Source organism: Xenia sp. Carnegie-2017, unplaced genomic scaffold (genome assembly GCF_021976095.1).
Source record: "Xenia sp. Carnegie-2017 unplaced genomic scaffold, XeniaSp_v1 HiC_scaffold_13, whole genome shotgun sequence".
Lineage (NCBI taxonomy): Eukaryota > Metazoa > Cnidaria > Anthozoa > Malacalcyonacea > Xeniidae > Xenia > Xenia sp. Carnegie-2017.
This window is the reverse complement of record NW_025813436.1, coordinates 7,286,098-7,307,896: the sequence shown is the minus strand read 5'-3', so window position 1 is coordinate 7,307,896 and position 21,799 is coordinate 7,286,098. Positions and strand designations below refer to the sequence as shown.

General features: G+C 32.5%; 4 protein-coding genes across 8 annotated transcripts; 1 reads left to right on the top strand and 3 right to left on the bottom strand.

Annotated features, from left to right (window-relative positions):
• Positions 1 to 6: 6 nt before the first annotated feature.
• Positions 7 to 2,300, bottom strand: LOC124455210 (protein archease-like). Of its 3 annotated transcripts, none has more exons than XM_047005919.1 (9): positions 2,048 to 2,297; positions 1,957 to 1,981; positions 1,785 to 1,795; positions 1,626 to 1,657; positions 1,117 to 1,195; positions 831 to 913; positions 671 to 723; positions 527 to 563; positions 7 to 291 (listed from the first exon to the last, which is right to left on the bottom strand). In XM_047005919.1, exons 1-9 carry the CDS (start codon positions 2,073 to 2,075, stop codon positions 202 to 204), a joined length of 438 nt encoding a protein of 145 aa, XP_046861875.1. In that variant the 5' UTR covers positions 2,076 to 2,297; the 3' UTR covers positions 7 to 201. The 3 variants fall into 3 exon arrangements, with proteins under 3 accessions (XP_046861875.1, XP_046861867.1, XP_046861861.1); XM_047005911.1 differs by having other exon boundaries at positions 1,785 to 1,878; positions 2,048 to 2,062; XM_047005905.1 differs by having other exon boundaries at positions 1,957 to 2,300.
• On the top strand, positions 2,071 to 3,368 carry LOC124455188. 2 transcript variants are annotated; one of them, XM_047005896.1, is made up of 4 exons: positions 2,071 to 2,220; positions 2,287 to 2,734; positions 3,006 to 3,109; positions 3,198 to 3,368. In XM_047005896.1, the coding sequence occupies exons 1-4, from the start codon at positions 2,158 to 2,160 to the stop codon at positions 3,240 to 3,242; spliced, it is 660 nt and encodes a 219-aa protein (XP_046861852.1). In that variant the 5' UTR covers positions 2,071 to 2,157; the 3' UTR covers positions 3,243 to 3,368. The 2 variants fall into 2 exon arrangements, with proteins under 2 accessions (XP_046861852.1, XP_046861854.1); XM_047005898.1 differs by having other exon boundaries at positions 3,006 to 3,129.
• Positions 3,358 to 12,112, bottom strand: LOC124455180 (beta-1,4-galactosyltransferase 1-like). The gene is made up of 13 exons (XM_047005890.1): positions 11,937 to 12,112; positions 11,388 to 11,509; positions 11,136 to 11,252; positions 10,601 to 10,788; positions 10,325 to 10,447; positions 9,693 to 9,794; positions 8,669 to 9,555; positions 8,154 to 8,277; positions 6,052 to 7,864; positions 4,346 to 4,370; positions 3,985 to 4,098; positions 3,716 to 3,809; positions 3,358 to 3,546 (listed from the first exon to the last, which is right to left on the bottom strand). The coding sequence occupies exons 1-7, from the start codon at positions 12,058 to 12,060 to the stop codon at positions 9,435 to 9,437; spliced, it is 897 nt and encodes a 298-aa protein (XP_046861846.1). The 5' UTR covers positions 12,061 to 12,112; the 3' UTR covers positions 3,358 to 3,546; positions 3,716 to 3,809; positions 3,985 to 4,098; positions 4,346 to 4,370; positions 6,052 to 7,864; positions 8,154 to 8,277; positions 8,669 to 9,434.
• A 228-nt stretch (positions 12,113 to 12,340) lies between these two features.
• On the bottom strand, positions 12,341 to 21,773 carry LOC124456933 (transmembrane and coiled-coil domains protein 2-like). 2 transcript variants are annotated; one of them, XM_047007239.1, is made up of 20 exons: positions 21,496 to 21,773; positions 20,464 to 20,580; positions 20,222 to 20,277; positions 19,244 to 19,317; positions 18,682 to 18,856; positions 18,526 to 18,570; positions 18,376 to 18,460; positions 17,727 to 17,860; positions 17,003 to 17,058; positions 16,717 to 16,749; positions 15,595 to 15,627; positions 15,442 to 15,500; positions 15,094 to 15,175; positions 14,613 to 14,669; positions 14,239 to 14,356; positions 14,111 to 14,164; positions 13,975 to 14,043; positions 13,783 to 13,899; positions 13,012 to 13,196; positions 12,341 to 12,677 (listed from the first exon to the last, which is right to left on the bottom strand). In XM_047007239.1, the coding sequence occupies exons 1-20, from the start codon at positions 21,524 to 21,526 to the stop codon at positions 12,500 to 12,502; spliced, it is 1,758 nt and encodes a 585-aa protein (XP_046863195.1). In that variant the 5' UTR covers positions 21,527 to 21,773; the 3' UTR covers positions 12,341 to 12,499. The 2 variants fall into 2 exon arrangements, with proteins under 2 accessions (XP_046863195.1, XP_046863201.1); XM_047007245.1 differs by lacking the exon at positions 21,496 to 21,773 and adding an exon at positions 21,103 to 21,224.
• Between the last annotated feature and the right edge of the window lie 26 nt (positions 21,774 to 21,799).

Here is a 21,799-nt window from a genome sequence, read left to right as displayed (position 1 = left end):
ACCTAGTTCTGTAAGCTTTGCTTGAAAATTCATCTTAGAATTATATTAATCCTAGTTCTGTAAGTTTTGCTTGAAAATTCATCCAAAGCACCATAGAAGGGTGCTTTACCTAATTCTCTCATCCCCTTGACTTTCTTCACAATTGCCCATGTTGGTATAGACGGACATAAGGTGGGAAAGATATCTTTAAAACTTCACGAATTATATGTCAATAATGACATAGACTTGATGATTTCCTTCTTCATCAAAAACTTGCATGTTGGAATAAGTTATTGCCTTAACTTCAGTTCCCTGCAAAAAACCAACACTTAAGCCTCTTACTTGTCAAAATATTAACACTTGTATCCTTGTAAAGCTACACATTTGAAAAGAATATGTTGAAATATTTCTCTTTTATTTCAACTGCAACAATACTTGCTCAAAGCTATAAACAACCGCTGCCTTGAAAATTATCACCCCTTCCTCACATTGCAAACAACCCTTGCTGCAGACATATTAGTTTTTGGAGGATAACTGAGCCTCTAACCTGTGGATGCTTATCCAGATCAAATGTTTCCCCTCTCCTAAAATATAACAATGAAATTCTGCAGACACAGGTGATAATGTCAAAACAATGACAATAAGGAGTATGAAGATTTTTGAATCATTCATCACTTTCTAAAATACTTACACAACAGCTTCAATTCTGAAAGCCTCTTTGTCAAACTCAATAATTTCAATTTGCTTTAAAAAATATACGCAAACAGCCATTATAACTGAGGTTAACATTACAACTATATAAAAGATACATGTATAAATTAAGGAAAATAAAATATTAAATCATTATGTACTTTTCCAATGAAAAAAGGCTCAGCACAAAACAGAAAGAGCAGCTCATCAAGGAAATGAAAAAGCAACGACAAAATATCATCCCCTTAAAAAGGAAATTTAAATAATTACAACATAATTTATAATAAGAATTTGCTTTCAATTTTTCCATTCTTCACATGATGGCAAGTTATTAGCAAGAAAAACCTCTTTCTCATCTTGAATAAGCACATAGTCAATGTTAAAGGCAATCAATACATATCACTAAATGCAAATAAAGATATTATTTTAAAATTTATCTAGAATAACCTTGAGCAGAAATAGTTTCACTCCGCAAAACTTCCACGTTTTCTAATTCTGTCATATATCCATACATTGCTATCCCAACCTGACAAAAAAAAAACATAAACATGTTTTATAAAGCATTATCTACAGACAGAATGAATGAATGAATGAATGAAAAAAATGAATGAAAATCTTTATTTTGACAAGCTGGCCTTGTCAACTGGGGTTGATTTCCACAAGGGGCATGCTTTTGTTCAAAAACAATTACAAAATTTACTAAGAAATAAATTATCTACAGAAGAGAAGTTTAAATATAGACATTAGACACACTCACATGGTACCAATTCTTATTTTAATACAATATAGAAAACTTGTTTGTACATGTAGATCGTCCAGGTTATTATAGTCCTGAGAAGGACTGAAGAAGAAGAACAACAACAGTCCTTCTCAGGACTATACCAACATGGACGATCACATCTACAAACATGTAACCATACTCCTGGGTTCAAACCATTTACTTTATAGAAACTTGCCTGTTCAAAAGCCTCTATTAGGTCATCTCCCCCTAAATGTTGAATTAAGTAAAGGAAATTTCCTGTAAAAATAGATTCTTGGTGACAATTTTTTTTGAGAATGCAAGTCTATCTTTTCGTCCATAAACCATTTATGTTTTTAAAAACTTCAGAGGATACAGGCATGTAACCTAAGAAAAATGCAAACTTTTAAATTTCTCTGCATGTGACTTGTTAAAATAGTACACATCATATCTGTTTATGCTTTTGCCTACTACACATTACAGATGATAGAAATGATTATGATTATATTAACAATAAACACTCTCAACTTTTTTTCAAAAATACTCACTGCACGTCAGCTGTGTGATCTAAATCTAAAATAAGAGAAAATTTAATCAGATGAAAAAAAATTAGCACAATAAATAGACCTAACAACGTACACTCGTATTTTACCGATACATCAGCCATATTGAAAATTTGTAAAAAAATTCAATTTGTTTTTACGCTTCCCCCGTCTTGAAATAAAGCAAAACTTCTTTACCGGAGAAACATGATGGCGCGTAATGCACCAAGCACGTTCAACCAAAGCACAAATGCTGTTGTGAAATTACAGGTACTTACTCTGATATTTTAACTTTTCACGTATAATAAAGATACAATAAAGTTGTCTTACTTCCAGGCGGCTGTTCGTGGTATTATAGTAAGAAAGAGATTTGAGAAATTGAAGCAAGAATATAAGTTAATACTTCAAAGCTTTGAAGGAGATAATGTGCAACTACTATGGAAAAACCATTCAAGACTTAGCTTGCCAATATTGCAATGTACATTCAAAAAAAAAGGGGAACAAACCAAAGACATTTCAACAGTGAAACACGCAACAAGTCATTCAACACCAGTTAGAAAAGAAAACAAAACTCAGTCATGTCCTTCTGAAATTGTCAATAAGAATTGCCACAATTTTATTCTCAATGATAATGAAATTGAGAACAAATACAGATGCTTCTCTTTGGATGAAGTTGAAGTCTTTGGCAAAGACAAGTTCAATGTTCCTGTAGAGAGAAATATGACAACAGTACATGTTCAACCAATGAAATGCAGTTCAAAGATCACATTTGTGTCATTAGAAGGTAATATACTTACAGAAATACTTATAATTATGAGACCACCTTTCCTTGACAACTACCCTTGATTTTAATAAAAATGCTTAGTTCATTAGACGCATTTAGTTATAAGTATATTTCAGTAATTACTTATGTTATGCTTTACATCTGTCCTACACATGTCGAGTCAAATGGCCATAGATGATTATAGATAAATAAAGTGTAATTTTCTCAACAACTATTATTTCACACATATACCATGAATATTTTCTATAAATGCATTTACATTTTATTTCAGATAGCACTGTATACCCACATGACAAAATTTCATTGCTGGAACTAAGAAAAGATTTATCAATGGAACTTCTATGGATAAATCAGGCAATTGAAAGCAGAATAAGTGTAAGGATAATACATCAAGGGTAGAATACACTTTTCAACTGCTATGCATACCAGTTTCAACTGACAACATGTGAATTCTTTTATTTAGTATTTAGAAATGAAGAAAAAGTTGGCAGATAATGAAGTGAAATGATAGGATGATAGATTCAAGATCAGTAAATAGATATATTTTCTATTAATGAATTATATATAAAATCACATTTTTCTAATGGAGGTTATACTGAAGTAATCACCACTAAATACAACAATTATCACCAAACTTAAGTTTTATTTCTTCTTTATTATGTCTTCATACATTAACACATATCTTTTCTAAGAAATAGCATAGGTAATATGTTCATAAATTTTGCACCAAGAATAACAAAAAGGATTACTTTTGCTTAAGTAAACATATATGAAATGATATCTTTTGGTGAGTTTAAAAGCCTTTTGTGGCACTAAAAAAATTAAATAAAAACTGGGTTTAGGATAATTTATCACAAATATGTCATTCTATTCTCTCGACAAATCTTATTTTACAGTAACTCTGAACAAAACTATACTTGCACACTATTCTTTATTAAACAAACCACTTAAACTGCTTTAAATTCACACATATTAACTCACCAAAGAGCAAATGCTGTTACTAATCCAAAAAGAGAGATGCAGTTACTTGCACCAGATGTAGGTTTTGGGGTGGCCGCTGGGGTGGTGATATTTTCTAGGTATAAAACAAAGTTGATGGCTATATAAAGTATTAGAAGTTAGGCAGTCATATTTATATCAAGAATTCACTTTTTAACAGGAAAATATCATGCCATTGTTTTGAATGGGTTACTTGTGAAGGTTAAACATTTATTAGGTTGTAAAAAGAAAAATTCGCAAAAGATACTTACGTGAAGCCACTGAAGAGGGAGGTTGTGTTACATTGCTTGTGGGTGTTGTTATATTGTTTGAAGCTGATACGGGTTTAACTGGTGTATAAGCAAGGAAAACCAAGCATATAAGACCTAGATAATGATAAAGGTTTATTTTGACAACAACCAAGTTTAAAAATTACAAACTTGCTTAGTTGGTTCTCAAATGCCCTGAATAATTGTACTCATAATTTGTAACTTTAAATTCAAATGAATAAATTTTCATGCATTAAACTGTATACCCAGTGCTCATGAATATATATATGTAAATGTCAAAATCATATAGCTGTAGTCTATGTGCCTTTGACCTTTATGAAGGTACAAATATGGAAACACTTACACAGAGCAACTAGTGAGGTATTCATCTAAAAAAAGAAAAAAACGTGAGATTTAAGGAAGAGGTTTAGATACCGTTTCAAATCCTTGGGCCAAACATGCCAAAATTTACACACATTCAAGGCATTGAAATTGATAATTCTCATTTTAATCCATCACATCGAAAACATGTCAAAGCAATGGACATTTTCACGGTTTCGGACGCCATTTTGACGCGTAGACAAGAATTGTTAGGCGAGGTTACTAAGCGTAATAGAAATTACTATTAAATCTCCACACTGAAGGTCTGTTGTTATGCAATATTGGAAAATAACACAAGTTTTTGATTTCCCGGTTAAGAAGGAGTAACATTTTGCTCATGCACGCTCCGCGTCGGCAGTTCCATCCAAGGATCCAATTACACGCAGCAAGTAGCCCTGCCTTCGGAGTTGAATACTTGGATATAATGAGGGGATAAAGTTTGCCGCTTTACATTACTGAGAGAGGCTCTTTATTCGGCTCTTTGTGTTGAAAATTTGAGCATTTACGCGTTTAACCGACCGTTAAACAAAGAAAGCATGGGAACAGCCATGGATGATTAATTTTAAAGTGACTCGTATAATCCTTATATTACATGTTAACATAGCAAGCTAGAATGTAACTATTTCAAAACACATAATGAGATCGTGGACACAAGTCCATGATCTATTTGGCTGCAACTATATACATTTTACACAAAAATTCCTTCGTTGCCAACACCTTATTTGTTAAGTGCAAAGTTCATAAGATCACATGTTCGTGCCTCTTGATCACAGTGTTATTTGAACCCAGCTTGCAATAAAAAATTCACAAGCCTCCACACAGCGTTGTGGTTTGCGCACAATGAAAAAAATCTGGATTGCAAATCACGATTTCAATTAAATAAAAACGAGAAAATTTCAATACTACATAAAACCAACTACTGTAATAAATTTTCAAGTGTTTTCCCAATTCAAATCTTTAGTAGTATGAATGAAACGCTAAAGATTTCGGGCATGCAAAAGTTAAATTTAACAGAGCTTAATTTGTGTTTAATGTATGGCGGGCTTCGAAGCAGAAATACTATCTTTTATTTGTGCTTGGCAGAAATTATAAACGATTAAGCTAACACTGAAGTGATAAAGTCGCTGAAAAACCATATCACCAAAGAACACAAATGCTTAGGCCATCACTTCGATATTCAGCTTCAACATTAAAATCAACTAAAATATAGAGCGTTGTCAACCCACTTATTACCGATTTCGTTATCCAGCTAAGGTTTTTAAACTTCAAGGGTGAAAGAAATACAATGACAATGAACTCAATCCTTTCACAAAAATCGAACAATGAAACAATACTAGTGCGCTAAAAGATAAAAATATGAATTACAAGACAACACCCTTTCATCAAAACTCTTGTTAATGGTTTGATTTTCTGCTAGAACAAACAAGGCAAGCAAGAATAAGTTCGACTTATAAAAGGAACGCGCGGCTCCAGGAACGCAATAAACAAGACAAATATGAGAAAGGGTATTCGTTAATCATCAAACTCTACATCGAAGTTGAAACACACTCGACATGGGACATTTTGACCGGCAAGCAACAGTTTACGTCCCGTTGAACGCAGATAAAAAACATCGCAATCTGAAAAGGTTAAATTTCACAACAAAAACTTTGAAAATAGAGACAACACTAAAAAATACCACAATCTTACCTCGAAGGTCGATAATATAACACACAGAAATACAACAGCTGATATAAATGCTAACAAGCGCAATGTGAACGATAAATGAGAAAGTCAGTTACGTTTAGCAATTTCATGTTAATCCCCGCCCTGTCACATGACTTACGTAAAATCCCATTGGTCTAGAAAACAAATACCTCCTCAAGACAATTAAATAATTTAGCCTCTCCACAGTACCCTGCGCGCGGACCCTAAAATGTCTAACAATATTAATAAGTATACAACTAAGTAAGATTGAGAAAATTGAAAAACTATTTTGATGACAATACAACTATGACTGTATTTGGTTAGGCAGTCTAGTATTACAGGGAACGTTCTTCATGAAGAAATGATATCATTAAGGAACTTTCACACGCCTGTGCCATGTTTCGATGGCACAGGAAATCAAGAATGCTGCAAAATGCAATGAATTATTCATCGTCTTTGTCGTTTTGCTGCACAACAACACATGATGAACACATGTCCTTTTCAGTAATGTAGTATTAAACTGGATTGACCACAATGGTCAATGGCCCTTTATTTTTCAAAATCGCTTACAGTAAAAAAAATTCGAGTTTCCAACAGGAGAATTCCAGTTTTGTGTGCAGTTTCAATGGTTTCAATTACTTGTAATTTGAACCAGCGAAATGGGTTGGCTCCATTTGTTGAATTCTTTAAATTGTTGATTTGAAAAGGACATAATACACAGCACGGGCAAAACGTTACAACAGACGTTACGTAAGAACGTTAAAATTCAATTTGAGTTTCAAAAATCAAGCCCATACAAAACCTCACACACATCATACGAATACATACATAATACATTCATACAAATCCTAAACAAACTGGATAAGTATAAGTCATACTGTATGACAGCCTCTGGCGACAGCTTGGCGCCGAATTATTTAAATTCCTGTACATCATGATATGAGCACAGATAACTCCATAGATAGGGCGTCCTCTACATCTTCACAGCTGACTGAACACACGAACATAACTTCGCAGCACATACAAAATCTTCACATGTAATACAACACACATAACATTATGGACTATCCCATATCTTTAATTATCACACAAAATCAAACCAAGACTTTAGTCTTTATGTATATTGTATTACATGTGAAGATGTTATGTACATTCTTGCATAATATTTCAAATAATTATGTCGAATATTGTAATAGTTTTAACCTTTTCTATTAAGTATCAACATATTTTGCAAACACAGCCGTACTCAGCTGAAGATGTTGCTAAGGAAGAAAGATTAACGGCCGAGTCCTCAATAGACCTTTATGTCCTTTCCATTCTTTCGCCGTTGTCCTGATGAAATCCCATATTCTCATTACTTTGAAAACCAATACTGTGGCATTTTTCAATATCACTCGTGTGATCAACATGACTATACTGATTATTCTCATGTTCAATATCAACGTCATTAACGTCATCGTGTTCAACGTCATTAATGTCATCATTCTCATGTTCAATATCAACGTCATTGTGTTCGTCATCAGTTGAGTCATCACAACATTTACCAACGACATTTCTGTTACGTGGTAGCCTTTCAGGAAAAGTAAGGATTTTTGCTTGCCATCTTAAGCTATTGTTATTTTCAAGAACATTACCATGATTTTCAACGCCATCAGACAAAGCAAATGTTGTATTTTTAGGTGAGATTTTTGGGGAAAGTACTGCATCTGAAGTGTTAACTAAAAATCCACTTAATCTTGCTGTATGTGCATTGTGCTTAGTTGAATTGTGAAAAGTGGCAAATCTCCGTCGTTCGTCTTCATCTTGTTGCTTTTTCCTATAAAAAAAACACATTGAAAATAGATTGAAAAACCAATCAAATTTGATAAACATGTCATTCTTATGCAGTTATGCCAACTTATTAAACGCTGGTGAGTTGGAAAGGTTGCTCCTCTTTTTACTTGAACAGACCAGCAAACTCATATTTCTATCCTACAGGCAAAAAAACATTTTCCCAAATCAACTATTTTCTAATGAAAACTTTTAAATTTCCATTTTATTTGACTGCATTTAACAAGAAGTTCAATAAGTCTATAATGAATGCAATATGAACATTTAAAACAGACCTCAATCGATAAAGTATCCAACAAACCACAGAAACCAGAAAAAGCAATAGAAACGCCACGGGAATCATTATTTTGTTTAACTGATTGTCCAATGGTGTTGTGTGATATTCAGCACTTGCGTTGCCTAAAATATGGAGTAGCAAAATAAAAATATTTATCAACATAGTTACTAATAAAAGTTTTTGCTAACGTTGAAAAGCGTCAAATCAATGAATAAGAAATGATCAATTAGTTAAATAAAGAAATTCATGTCGTTTTAATTGTGGAACAATAATATTATGAATACAGAACTGAGGAGAATAACGAAGATTAAAAATTCTAAAACATGCTGGGTTTAATAGGACAATATAAAGAAAAAATGTTGATTGTCCACGTCATTGGTATTGATATTGGAGTTGATGTTTCTATATTCTATAAGCTTTAGTCATCTAACACCAACAATCAACCTAAGGATTGCACTCAAAGCAAAAGCATCTTTTCAATGAGATAAGCGTAATTTAACTCATTAAACCTACCATTTGGTGGCAAGGTAGCATCCACAATCCTCAAGAAATGTGAGATTGCAAAAACACCGAAAGCAAATGCTGGACTCATAGCTGAATTGGCAACAAAATTAGTTTTACATTACTGAAAGTTTAGTCACAAACTTATTTGAGAAACAATGTTAAAATGCATCAAAAGTCTCTGCGGTCGAACATCACATAAACATATATAGATGTTGCTTTTGGCCAAATGTACTCGTAGTAGTTGCTTAGGAAACAGTTATTTCATATTAAAATTCTCATTAACGCACATGAATTTTTCATTTGCTAAGCAATAAATCATAATAAAAGTTTTTCGTTTTGCAGAGTCGAATAAGACACCTGGAAAGAAAGCTTGCGTGGAATTTTGGCGACTATGATTGATTGTGCATTCCCAAATCGTTATCAATTCAACCAAGTATGCCAAACGATTTGTGAAAATAACTTTAATATGTTATCACGAAAAGATCTCCATTGAACCACTGACAAGAAGTTTTTCTAGCAAATGACGTTTCTAACCTGTGTACCTCGCATACAGGTTTTAAAACGCCAGTCACTAATTATTATTAACAGAGTTTATTTGATTACACTTGTCATGGTGTGACAATTACATTAAAGGTATATGTACTTCAATGCGATGAATTTATCCCTAAGATCAATGTAAAACGCGCTTTCCATTCAAGTAGTTATATAAACAAATTCGTTTCTACCAATAAATTAATAAAATATATTTCCCCAACCGTTTCATTTTTCCTTACTCTTAAATGTCACATGAGATAAGAGTATATAACGGTTCATCTGTCCTTTTAAGTACTTCATATTTCAAAGAACTGAGACCATCTGTATTTTTAAATTCTTCCCACTTTCGTAGAGTATCATACCTGAACACAATATAAAGGGAACTTATTAGTAAAGTGTCAAAAAAACTGATCAAATTTGCACAACGGTTGATGAAAGATATTTATGGTGATTTGTGAAGATTATCATGTAATTGGTCAGGTAAAACGATCTCATTTACCTTTCGGGAAACTCCTCTGAAATTGAATGAGTATGAAACATCATGGTATAAATACCATTTATTGCTGAAGGACTAGTTATTTTATGTCCTAACGAACGCAATCTAAAAGAAACCAAAGACATCGTTATGAAATGCGAAACCTTTCGAAAGAAGACACACGCTGATACACATAAAGGAAAGAATTAAACAAAAATATCTCTGCCAAAATGCTTTCATTTTTACATCCACCAATTCTTTATCTTACAAAGAGAGTTGAAGGATACAAATATAATATAAATATACGTCACTGTACTGAAGCATGCATTCTTTTTCCATAAGATTTCACTGGACATAACTTACTCTTATCCTTCTTGACATTTCTTTATTTAACATAATCTTGATCATACTAATGGTTTGTTTTTGCATTGAGTCTGTTCATCCCACATCACATTATTGTGAATCTAACTTCATTCAATTGTAAATCAACCCCATTCATTTCACCTTACTCCCAAATGCTCATCTTTTACCATGTCACACAAACTACAAACACTGACAAAACCACCTCATCCTGCTCCCCCAACTCATATATAACACACACCATAACATTTTACATCATTTCACATCATCAAACTGTGCATCACTGATATTTTCACCTGTTAAACATATCATCATCTTCACCTCCCCAACCCCAATATCTGTTTGGATAGCCATTGACTGCAAAGAAATGCTCATCATTCACAGCGGAAACACCACCAAAGATACCTTCGTATGGAATCCTGTAAACCAAAAAAAAAAAATTAAAGTAAAGGAAGGAGACAAATGGTCTTAAACGAGTAGATCACTCATACAGCACCTACAATACATTCATAATTTCAAAACTCAAGTTATTTCAGCAAAATACAAGATGACACATATATAAATGGCAATACCCAAAGTCCATAGTATCCACGGCAACTGACATGTGTCTGGGTGATGTCGGACAAAAGTATTCATTGCCATTGCTCAATGGCAGCAGGTCAACATCATGAAATATGAAACAGTTAAAATTATCAACTTTTTTTGCTTCCATGAAACCAACATTAAACAATTTTGCACGATTGAATAGTTTTCCATTCGCCTGAATAAAGTAGAGAAATCAGGTGATCTGTGAAAGTTCATAAGAATCATTACAGGTGCAACATTGTTGAAGAGTACAGTGATAAATCCTGTGATTTAAATATTTTTGCAGATTGATTGTACAATTTTGTGTAGTCCTAAGAAGGAATGTTGTGATGATACTAGAGAAGGCTCAGGTATCTACTTACTAAATAACAGATTATTTGGTAAATACAAGGATTTTAATGGATAATTTGCCAAATATAACACTTTATAAATTTTTGATACATATATTCAACGGTCCTGATATCTGACATCAATTTATGTTTATAAGAAAAATCACAAGTGAAAGTTATGGAGAGTACTTACCTGTTCTATGATAAATATTCTATAGTGAAATTCTTGCTTCTTCAAGAATGGATGCATATAACGCAAAAATATCCCAAGATGCCGACTTCTGTCACGATATGGAATAATAATCGCCACCTATAATTCAACAAACTTAATTTTATACCAGCCCAGACAAAAACCTTTCTCAACAAGAGTTATTTTTTATAAAAAATGTGCGTATGGCATTGCACTTCAGTAAAAAATACAAAGTAAAAAAAACACATCACAAACCTTTTTATCTGCTTGACATGTGCAATTCCTGGGATGATACCAACCACCTTTTTTAACAAATGTTAGGTTTCTCGCCAATTCTTCCATATTTACCAGAGAAAAATCCATGTCAAACAAACCACCTTAACATGAAATTAATAGTTTAAATGAGATCAATTATATGATACCCAAGCACATAGATGCAAACAGCTAATATGCATACACTAAATTTGACAAGTCAGTTAGACAGTCATTAAACAGTGCAATCATGATTTGAAATTTGCTCACCTAACTTTTTTCATAAAAGGCAAGAATCTATTTATGCATATATAGGAGCGTATCCATATATGGCCTGCACATACCTGGAATGGATTTCTAGCAGGCTTTTAAACTTTAACCTAACTGAGCAGTTGTCTAGCTATATGCTTTAGACATAACAGAGAAAATGATTTCATTATTCTCATGGAATGAACAAAGAACTGCGATCGTGTCAATTAAGACTTTAACACCTAAGCTGAGATATATTCTTCTGTTTACATATTTCATCATTAAATCAATGCTAATTAATACCTATTGATCGTAGTTTTAATTCGTAGTAATTTCTTTGCCGTACGTACACGTACAATAGAAAGCAAAAACACGGCCAAGGAAAACCATAAGTGAAAAGATTCCAGATTCGTTGTATCCGCCACATGCTCTATTGTTTTCATAATTTCTTCGAATCAAAGTTTTGGAATGAACGACTATAGTCCATCCGCCACGACTCCGCGTGAGGCAAATATGAAGGCATATGAAGGCATGCGAATCTTGTGAGAAACAAAAGAAATATTCCAAGCAAGATAAATTTAACGATAGCAAGATTATTCCTTATAGTGTGAGAAAAATGATGCAAAAGTAACAATTCGTGACTAAGTTTGAAACAAGACCAGGAAAATGACCATGAATTACAACGCGAAAAAATCACAAGGAACAAATGAATCAAAGAATACGATAATAATCAGATTTACATATTTATAGTATTGATTGCATTTATGATATGCAGTTTAGCAAAAATTGCTATATTACATAAGTTATCTTTACACTGAAAATATTAAAATTTGCATTTATAGCATTTAGTAACAGAAACAATGACGTCATTTGACGTGACCACACTGTTCCGTCGGCAATATTAGTTTCTTTGAAAGTCCAGAAAGCCATTCAAAAATTGGAAGGAGAAAAGTCTCTCGCGTATATTTCATGAGATATAGACTTGAACTGTGCCACCAAAATGCAAAAAAAGCTATCAGAATGGCAGTCAAAATTAAACGCTTCCTAAAAAAATTTCAAACATCATTAAATTTGAACAGTTACATAAATCGCATATTAAATACAGTCCAATGAATGTTTCCGTCTATACTTTGCATTGAATAAAACAATTTTTCTAAATAGGAATAAATTCTCTCACACTCTTTTTTATTGTCGCAAAAAAAGATTATGATTATTAAATATATAGGAAGATAATCAACTCATAAAGCTAACGAACTAACATATCTCTCGGTACATTCAGTTACACAAGCTCAACGAAACAAACTTCAATCTAGAACAGCGTAGGTTTAATGTCATTGCTAATAAATTATAGTATAATCTTCAACAATAAAGCACTGACCTTGTCTTAGTCAGTGATGAAACACTGCCAAAAATTGAAGTAGAAATACTAAATAAAAACGTGATGACGTAGAGAACGACATTAAGAAATTTGGTAAGGACTGCTTTCGCTCGAGTATTCTGCTCAAAGTACCCATCGACATTCACACCTTGCTGCTGTTGATGGATGTTCTCTATTTTTAACATCTAAAAAAACATCTTTCAAATGTAGACAAAATTTATGGGGAACGAGTCGATATAGAAATTATTATCGTGTGATTTGATGTGAATACCGGAGGTTTTCAATATAAATACTAGAGCCCAACAAATAATTTTGAACATAGTCATAAACAATTTAGTTTTATGAAATTTATTAACATAGTGACGTAAGGAACTTCCTTATTAGTCTGAAGATATCTTGAGTCAAGACGAAACGTCACTGGAGGTTTTGTAAATATTGTCTAATGATATCATCAATGTTAAACTGCTAGCAACGAACAAAGTGCTAGAGTATCAGGAGGAGTAGAGAGGAACAATATGCTAGAGTATCAAAAGGAGTAAAGAGAGGAACAATGTGCTAAAGTATCAGAAGGAATAGAGAAGAACATTATGCTAGAGTATCAGAAGGAGTAGAGAGGAACAAAGTGCTAGAGTATCAGGAGGAGTAGAGAGGAGCAATATGCTAGAGTATCAAAAGGAGTAAAGAGGAACAATGTGCTAAAGTATCGGGAGGAATAGAGAGGAGCATTACGCTAGATTATCAGGAGGAGTAAACAGGAACAAAGCGTCATACCCGAGCCTCGTATGTGTCAAATAATTCATCTATTTCAGCGACTCTTTCCATAAGACGATAATCTACTGTAGCAATACTTTCATCGTTTCGCTGAAGCTCATCACGTAATTGTCCAATCTATGAAATAAACTCAATATGAATCACTAATGCTTATACCCGCAACACTCTCTTATCAAATCAAATCGTTCTCACTTCACGTTGATGTAATTCAGAGAAGTCATTCCAATGACCAAGTAGTGTGTTGAACTGGATCTCAAGTTCCTGTAAATATGATTACTGGTGTTAAAGATAATCTCTTATGGAAGATATCTTGTCGGTTTATAAATACCTGCATTTTGTATCGTTCTTCCTGTAGAGATGTTGCGATAGCGTTGATGTTAACCTAAACGAGTAGAATCGTCAAGAAATGTTGCATGTATTTCATATACTTATACACATAAAATGTAAGTACTATACCACAGCTTTATCGACGGTTTCTTTAAGAGAAGCATGAGAATCCATTACATCCTTCAGCTTAGCCTCGAAAATATTGTCAACGCTTGATTCACTGTAGCCCGGACTCGATGGCGCAACACTGAAAAACGTGAATAAAGCAATGAAAAGACTTGACATTAAATGGAAAATAGAGTGCACGAAAGGAGTAAAGTCAAACATCCTAACCACTCAACTAATATACTGTCAGCTTCTTAGAAAGAACAAAAAAAGAGATTTTTACTGAACGTAAGCAAAAATAAAAATACAAAAGCAAACAAAACCTATAACCTATTTATTTTTACTAATCTTTTCCTTCATAGTTAAGTAAAGTGTCACAACAAGGAGGAAACCATTACCTTATCTGGGTGGAAAATATGCTGGTATTATCTTCTTCCGAGACTAAATGTTTTGGACTAAACAACAGAACGACAACAGTATTTCTAGAGCTCATAAATTATAAATACATCAGAAATTATGGAGATCAAAGAATAATCAATGCAGATTCCTCTTGACCAGGGATAACTATTGTAGAAACGACAAAACTAAGGTTCCGAGCACAGTGTAATGTATAAAACAACCGTCTTTTTGACTAGCAATTTATTTCAACCTTAAACATTGTTTATATATTTGAAGATACGTTATAAACTAAATTAATAATCGAAATAACAAAGATTCTCGGAAATCCCCACAGGAAAGTTTAAAATATGATACGTGATGTACGACTAATGTGAATTGTCGCTACCTCATCACAATAATAAAAAATTTCTTTAAAACTTTACTTTAAAACCTCGACTGAATTACCTCAATGTAAACATGAGATTGAACATCTATACCTACCTTGGAGTTTGATTTTTTCGTACGTCATATCCTGAGGTATCCACACCATTCCTATCGAGATCCTGACATTCCGAATCACTTTCTTAAATGCATTTAAATATAACTGTGAGCAAAATGCAAACTTCTTTTTTAAATCCACGGAAATTATCACAATTGTATTTATTTAAGATAGCCACGTGAATAAAGTTTTCTCTCCCCCCCCCCCTCCCCCTTTAGATGTTTATCAGGTGGTCAACAGCCAGTCTATACTGTAAAGCTTTGTAAAGCTTTATGATAAATCACAGTAAACTGTAAATGCAATTTTACGTTTTTGTTTGAATATCGTTTAAGAATTATGAAAAATCTTACTTGATGTGGTTGCAACATCTGTTATATTTTCGTTACTTTTGTAGAGTTTTGATACAGCCCTAAGACATAAGTCACGGCTTTCACGCATTCCGTACATTGTCTTATTCGTTGCATTTGATATAAAATAAGAGATGACATACATATAAGCCCTACCCGGAGATTCCCTTTACGCCATCACGAACACCTCTGAAAGAGAATGAAAAGAATATTAAAAGTATGGCTTATAACAGTATCAATATTTGATATATTTCATTTTCATGAGACGAGGACAATCTGTAATAAATCATTTTACTTTATATCTTTCTATATCCTTGTATTGTAATCAAAATGGTAAAAACGAAACCATTAGATGAACACTTGAATTGATCTCCTTGTCCTTCACGACATTATAAATAAGACACAAATCTAATTTAATATCTTATTCTTAAACGTCAAAGAATACGAAAATGAAAACGAAACAGTCCCATGAAGCTTTCTTTATCGCATTTTGAAAAGCTTGCATTCAACAACGAACAGCTTTTCAAATAGACAATAACTAATAAACAATCAAAACATTCTTAAAAATTACAATGGAGTTAGGTATTATATCATCAATTCAACATAGAAATTGTACGAGACACTACAGATACAAAACACTAGCTTTCTCATCAAAATTATGAATATGTGATGAACAAGAGGACTTTCTGCCATGAAATTTTTCAGTAACTTTATACTTCATTAAAAGGCAACTTACAACCAAAACTTCGAGTTATCCCTTTGTGATGGCATTGAACAAATACGTTTCTGCAACCGAGGTCGGTCTGCCTTCGTTCTACGTTCGCTAGAACTTTGCCGAGCACTCGCATACGCAGGGGGAGCGCTTAGTTGTTTAGACAACATGTCTAAAGATCACTTCCCATAATTTACTTTAAAATAATTCAAGCCAATGCAAACGTATTTATTCGTTCAAAGCTCAAAACAAGTTTCAACACTATGAACATGCGTCGTAAATTATTTAAGACCCATCGAGTTCATGTGTATGTAAAAATGCAAATGATGAAAGAATGAAGATATCAATGTTCAATAGCCAATCCCATATCAATAAGAGACATAAAAAATACATGAAACAGATGTTGTTTTTGGAGAGAAAATTCACGAGTGTCTAAGATGATGTCAGACAACAAAACTTTATGAAAGTAAAATGAAATATCTTTTAGAAAGAAACGTTGATCCACAAGCAAGAATACTTAATGTAATCTTTTAAATGAATTATTGATGCAAAGTAGAAGAGCTTACCCTGAAATTTCTTTAACACTTGTCTTCACCCCTCTAAAAACGAAAATTAAATTGAATTTTTCTAATTAAATTTTAAATTAATTTTTTCTCACTTCGCTGCATGACAAAACGTCTTTCACAAATTATTTCTTATTGATAAAACACGTAGCAACGGAAGAAAATCTAAACAAGCCTAGTATTTGTTTCTTTTACTTGATTGTCACAACATATTCTAAAATATTTTTCTTAAAGATGCAGAAAGAAACATTTCTTGAAACATAAATATTGAACTAAAATAAAGCAATACCTAAGCATTTCTTTAGCACTGTGATTTTTCGTTCGTTGTTCACGGCTATCTAAATCCTATAACAAAATAAGAAAAGTATTTGCGTTGTTTTGACTTTATTTATTTTTCACTTCTTCATACACGTAATACTTTTCAATAGCTGGTGCACATGTGTCACTAATCTCTAATAATTTACATCAATATCAAAAACATTATCAATTTAATATTTCAACCTGTAGAACTATGGGTATGGCAAATGATGATAAAAATTATATTTTTAGTGTCTTGAATTTTTATTTCATGTAAATTTTGACATGGCTGGTATGAACAACACACTTTAAAGATTCACAAGCAAAAATTCTAATTTGCATTTTTCTTTGTGTCTAAACGCCGGCTCTAGGCGTCAGCAGTGGTAATTTTGATCAACCATTTTTATTTGAGGTGTTTTAATCGTTTTTGCCCAAACTGAACACAAAAATACCAATGGAAAGATCTTATGCCGACGTAAACGAAAGTGAAAGAATTTCTCAAATTCATTGAATACTGAACAAGTTACAGGCTGTTACAGATGGATTTACTTTTTAATGCAAGGTGTATGTTGGCGTACAAATATTTTATTAAAAATATGAACTTACTTGAATAGCTCTCGGGAAGAAAAAAGACTGGGAACAAGGTTATCTTTTCTCCTTTGTTTTGTGCAGTGTATTGTTCATGCAAGATAAATACATATTTAGACAAACTATACCTTCAAATTCTTCGAATATTTCTCTAATTTCTTCTGAAAGTGAGCTATGTCGGCGTTGGATTTAAGGTTTTGTTTTTCAAAAGCCTTCTTAGTCAATTCCACATTTGCAGACTCCAAGTAGACTTCCACATTCTCTAAAATTCAAATAACAAAGAAATTATGTTTACATTTATAAAATAAAGGAGCAATTCACAATCGAGCAACTAAATACAGCACCAAGTTTAAAACTTTCTATGTCGGTTTTTCAACAATTACGTAGTATCATTGTACGTTCATTCATCGTTAAAGAAAATATATCAGCTGTTTGTGCTCTTTTAGCGCTACTTCATACAAAATTTCCAAGCGCATATCTCCGTACAGCAGGAACGTCAGACTGACAGTTTGGATACGTAACTCGTGTTATGTAAATAAACTGATGTTCACTCACTTTAATAAACATATACAGAAATGTATATGCTAATGAACTGAAATTTACAAATGATAGCACAATCAAACTTGCAGGCTGACTACGTCATTGGTTTGAAAATTGGTGTTTCTCATAACGAAGTATTTATCTATTTCATAAATCGGTGAAATTTGAAGACTGGGTTAGCCAATAGTTTGAACAATGTTGTTCTTTAGATGGAAATATTCATAGCTTGAAACTTACCATCCTTAGTGTTTTGAAGTTTCATAATTTTCCTTTGGGTTTTTGCTATTTTTTGTCTCAACTTTTCACGCTCTTCAACTAAACGCTGAAAGAAGGAAATCACAGATGAAAAACTGTTTTCTCCACACTACAGTGAAACCAGATAAAAACCTGCGTATTGTCTACACCATCGACAACATCCAAATGATCAACAGCCTAAAGTGTAGCATTAAAGTCAAGCATTAATTTATATTATGTAGATTTTTCTCAAACAATACTGGTCAATGTTTGCCCTGACTAAAATTTAAACTGAATGGATATCATTACCAATTCTTCAGCACTTTCTTCTGATGTATGAGATAAATGTGAACTATGTAGTTTTCCATCAGTATCCCCAAGCAATGCAACATGGGGAAATGACAAATTTTCTTTTCCATTTGATGAGTTTTTATTACGACTGAGAATGTTGTCAAAAGAATGACTTCGATTCCTTTGAATTGCTCTAATTACAGAAACAAAAAATAACAAAAGTATTTTCCCTGTTAATGAAACATGGAATGCAATTAAGAAGTTAAACTTTAGTAATGATTACACTTGTAGACTTATGTACTAAAATAAATATCCTTAAACACATACACAACTACACACAATTTTTTAAATTTGTCAAAAACTCAAGTTTCAACATATAAATCAAGTATATGAAAACTCAAAAACACTAGATCATTTTTGATGAAGACAAGAGGACTGAAATTTTCAAATGTCCTTATGCACACACTAAACTGGAGTATATTTTGACTGATGCTTGAACATCAGAGATTTCGTGATCAACAAATCTACCATCTGGAAGAAAATAAAGACTTAAATTTTAAGGCAATGGAAAAACACATACGAGTCAGTTTTTGTTCCAGAAGCATCCGCTGACATTTTCTTTAATCGATTTCCACTTTTCCATTCATCCATTTCCTGTAAAAAAACCCAAGAATACAACTACATAAATAATCGAGATCAAGTACGACAAACTTAACAATTTCATCCACTTTTCATGCTATTGAAGAATAAATGCTCCAAAAAAATTTCTGATTCAAGATAACTTTGTCAATGAAGGATGTGATAAATGACCAACAGAGAATAAGAACATAGTTGCAATTGATGAACCTTATATAAATACTAAAGCCCAGTATATAATGCGCAAATCAGCCATAAATATGTATACATATATGTTTATTACAAATGAGCAACAGAGAATAAGAACATAGTTGCAATTGATGAACCTTCTATAAATACTAAAGCCCAGTATATAATGCGTAAATCAGCCATAAATATGTATACATATATGTTTATTACAAATGAGCAACAGAGAATAAGAACATAGTTGCAATTGATGAACCTTCTATAAATACTAAAGCCCAGTATATGTGTAAATCAGCCATAAATATGTATACATATATGTTTATTACAAATGAGCAACAGAGAATAAGAACATAGTTGCAATTGATGAACCTTCTATAAATACTAAAGCCCAGTATATAATGTGCAAATCAGCCATAAATATGTATACATATATGTTTATTACAAATGAGCTACTAACAATTTGTAATAAATTTTTTTTTCTCTATGGCTGTTTTATGCATTATATGCTGGGCATTGATATTTATATTTCATTTAGAATAAAAACAGCCTTTGCACTTTCTAAAATATAAACTAAGATAATGTGTGCCTATGTAGATAGTGATGAATGAACAACAGAAAATGAGAACAGTCTTCCCACTTTCTATAATATAACTTAAGATAATGTAGTGCTGATCAGCGTAGAACGAACAACAGAAAACAAGAATTAGAAAAAAATGATGCTTCTATAACAACTCACTTGATCGGTATGGTGTCCTTTTCGTTTCCAAGGCACTAATAATATTTTCCTAATTCCTGAAATACATAATGGCATTCAAAAGTACACTTAATGCATATACCCTATAATGGTGGTACCCAGATTGATATAGAGGAATTGGGCCACAATATCAACAAATCTTCCTCAACTAATAAAACATATACGTCACACAATGGAAGTAATCATTACTAAAAATGATAATAAAATAGAAGAGTTCTAAATACCTATTGACTTTCTACTTGGTTGTGGAGAGGGAGAAGGAGATTTATTCCAGTCAGATGATGCAATGGATGTAAAACTACCATAGCTTTTGCTGTCTTCCGCTTGTGTGATATCAAGACCTGAAGAAACACATATTTGTTGTCAATCTTTGGTGAATAACACTCATAACAAGAACTGGGATTCACAGGAATGCAAAAAGCGAGAGAAAACTAACATACATGTAGCGAGCTATACAGATGATAGGGTATATATATTAGTCAAACATTTTTGGTCATGTTTATATGATACATCTCTTGGCGTCTTTGAAAAACTAAGCTCTGTTGGTATATGGCATTTAAAATTACTATCAAGATACTTTTAAAATGAAACAGAATAAAAGTGCTGACTTGCAAAATTATCAAACACTTGTTATAAAATATCTCCATCTGATACTTTTGATGAAAGTTTAAATCTGCAAATAATTTCAGGCAAACATAGACCACATGTATCATTATGAAATATAAATAATATGAACTTCTATACTTGACATTTTATAACAAGTCTATATTTTGATGAAGAATAACACCACAATACAAGAAATAGCAAACTAAATTCAACTCTTCAGTTCTGATAAAACAAACAAACAAGAGTATTATACATACAGATAATAGTGTTAAGTGAAAAACATCAGGCCAATATAAAGACAATCTTTGTTTCTGCAGTGAATTTTCACATACATGGAACAAGTCCAACACGGAAATGGTATTATAATTCAATATTGCATTATTATAGAACAATGAAATTTGAGCATATTCTAATCAGATTGTTTACATTGAAAAAATAATTTGCTGACATCTATCAATTCGTCAATGTGAGCATTGCCTTGACAAACTGCGAGTTCTCTCTAGTTTAGACACGCTATTTACTTCTTTTAGTACAATATTTTGACATCAAATCAATTCGACAAAACAATAAACTCCAATCAAATCGAGCACAATAAATCATTAAAAACTTACGCTTTTAATGCAAACCCAATTGTAAATAAATCTACTAACCGTCCTTTTTCATTCTTTTTAATGAAGACATTAAATGACGACAAGAAGGAAAATTGTCACTTGCAATTTTAATCGTCTCGTTAAAAAGCTTTCAAGGCACATGTGACATTATCCAGAAATAAAATTCGTCCATCGACTTAGAACAATCACTCATCCTCTGTTAATTTAAACAATTCATGATACATGTAGAATACTATATTTTACAAAATGTCCAAAAGACGTTTCTCATGTGTGTGAACTTTCTAATCTTCGTGAATCATGTATCTTCCAAAATGGTTTGTACTACAAATCCGAGAAAGATTGG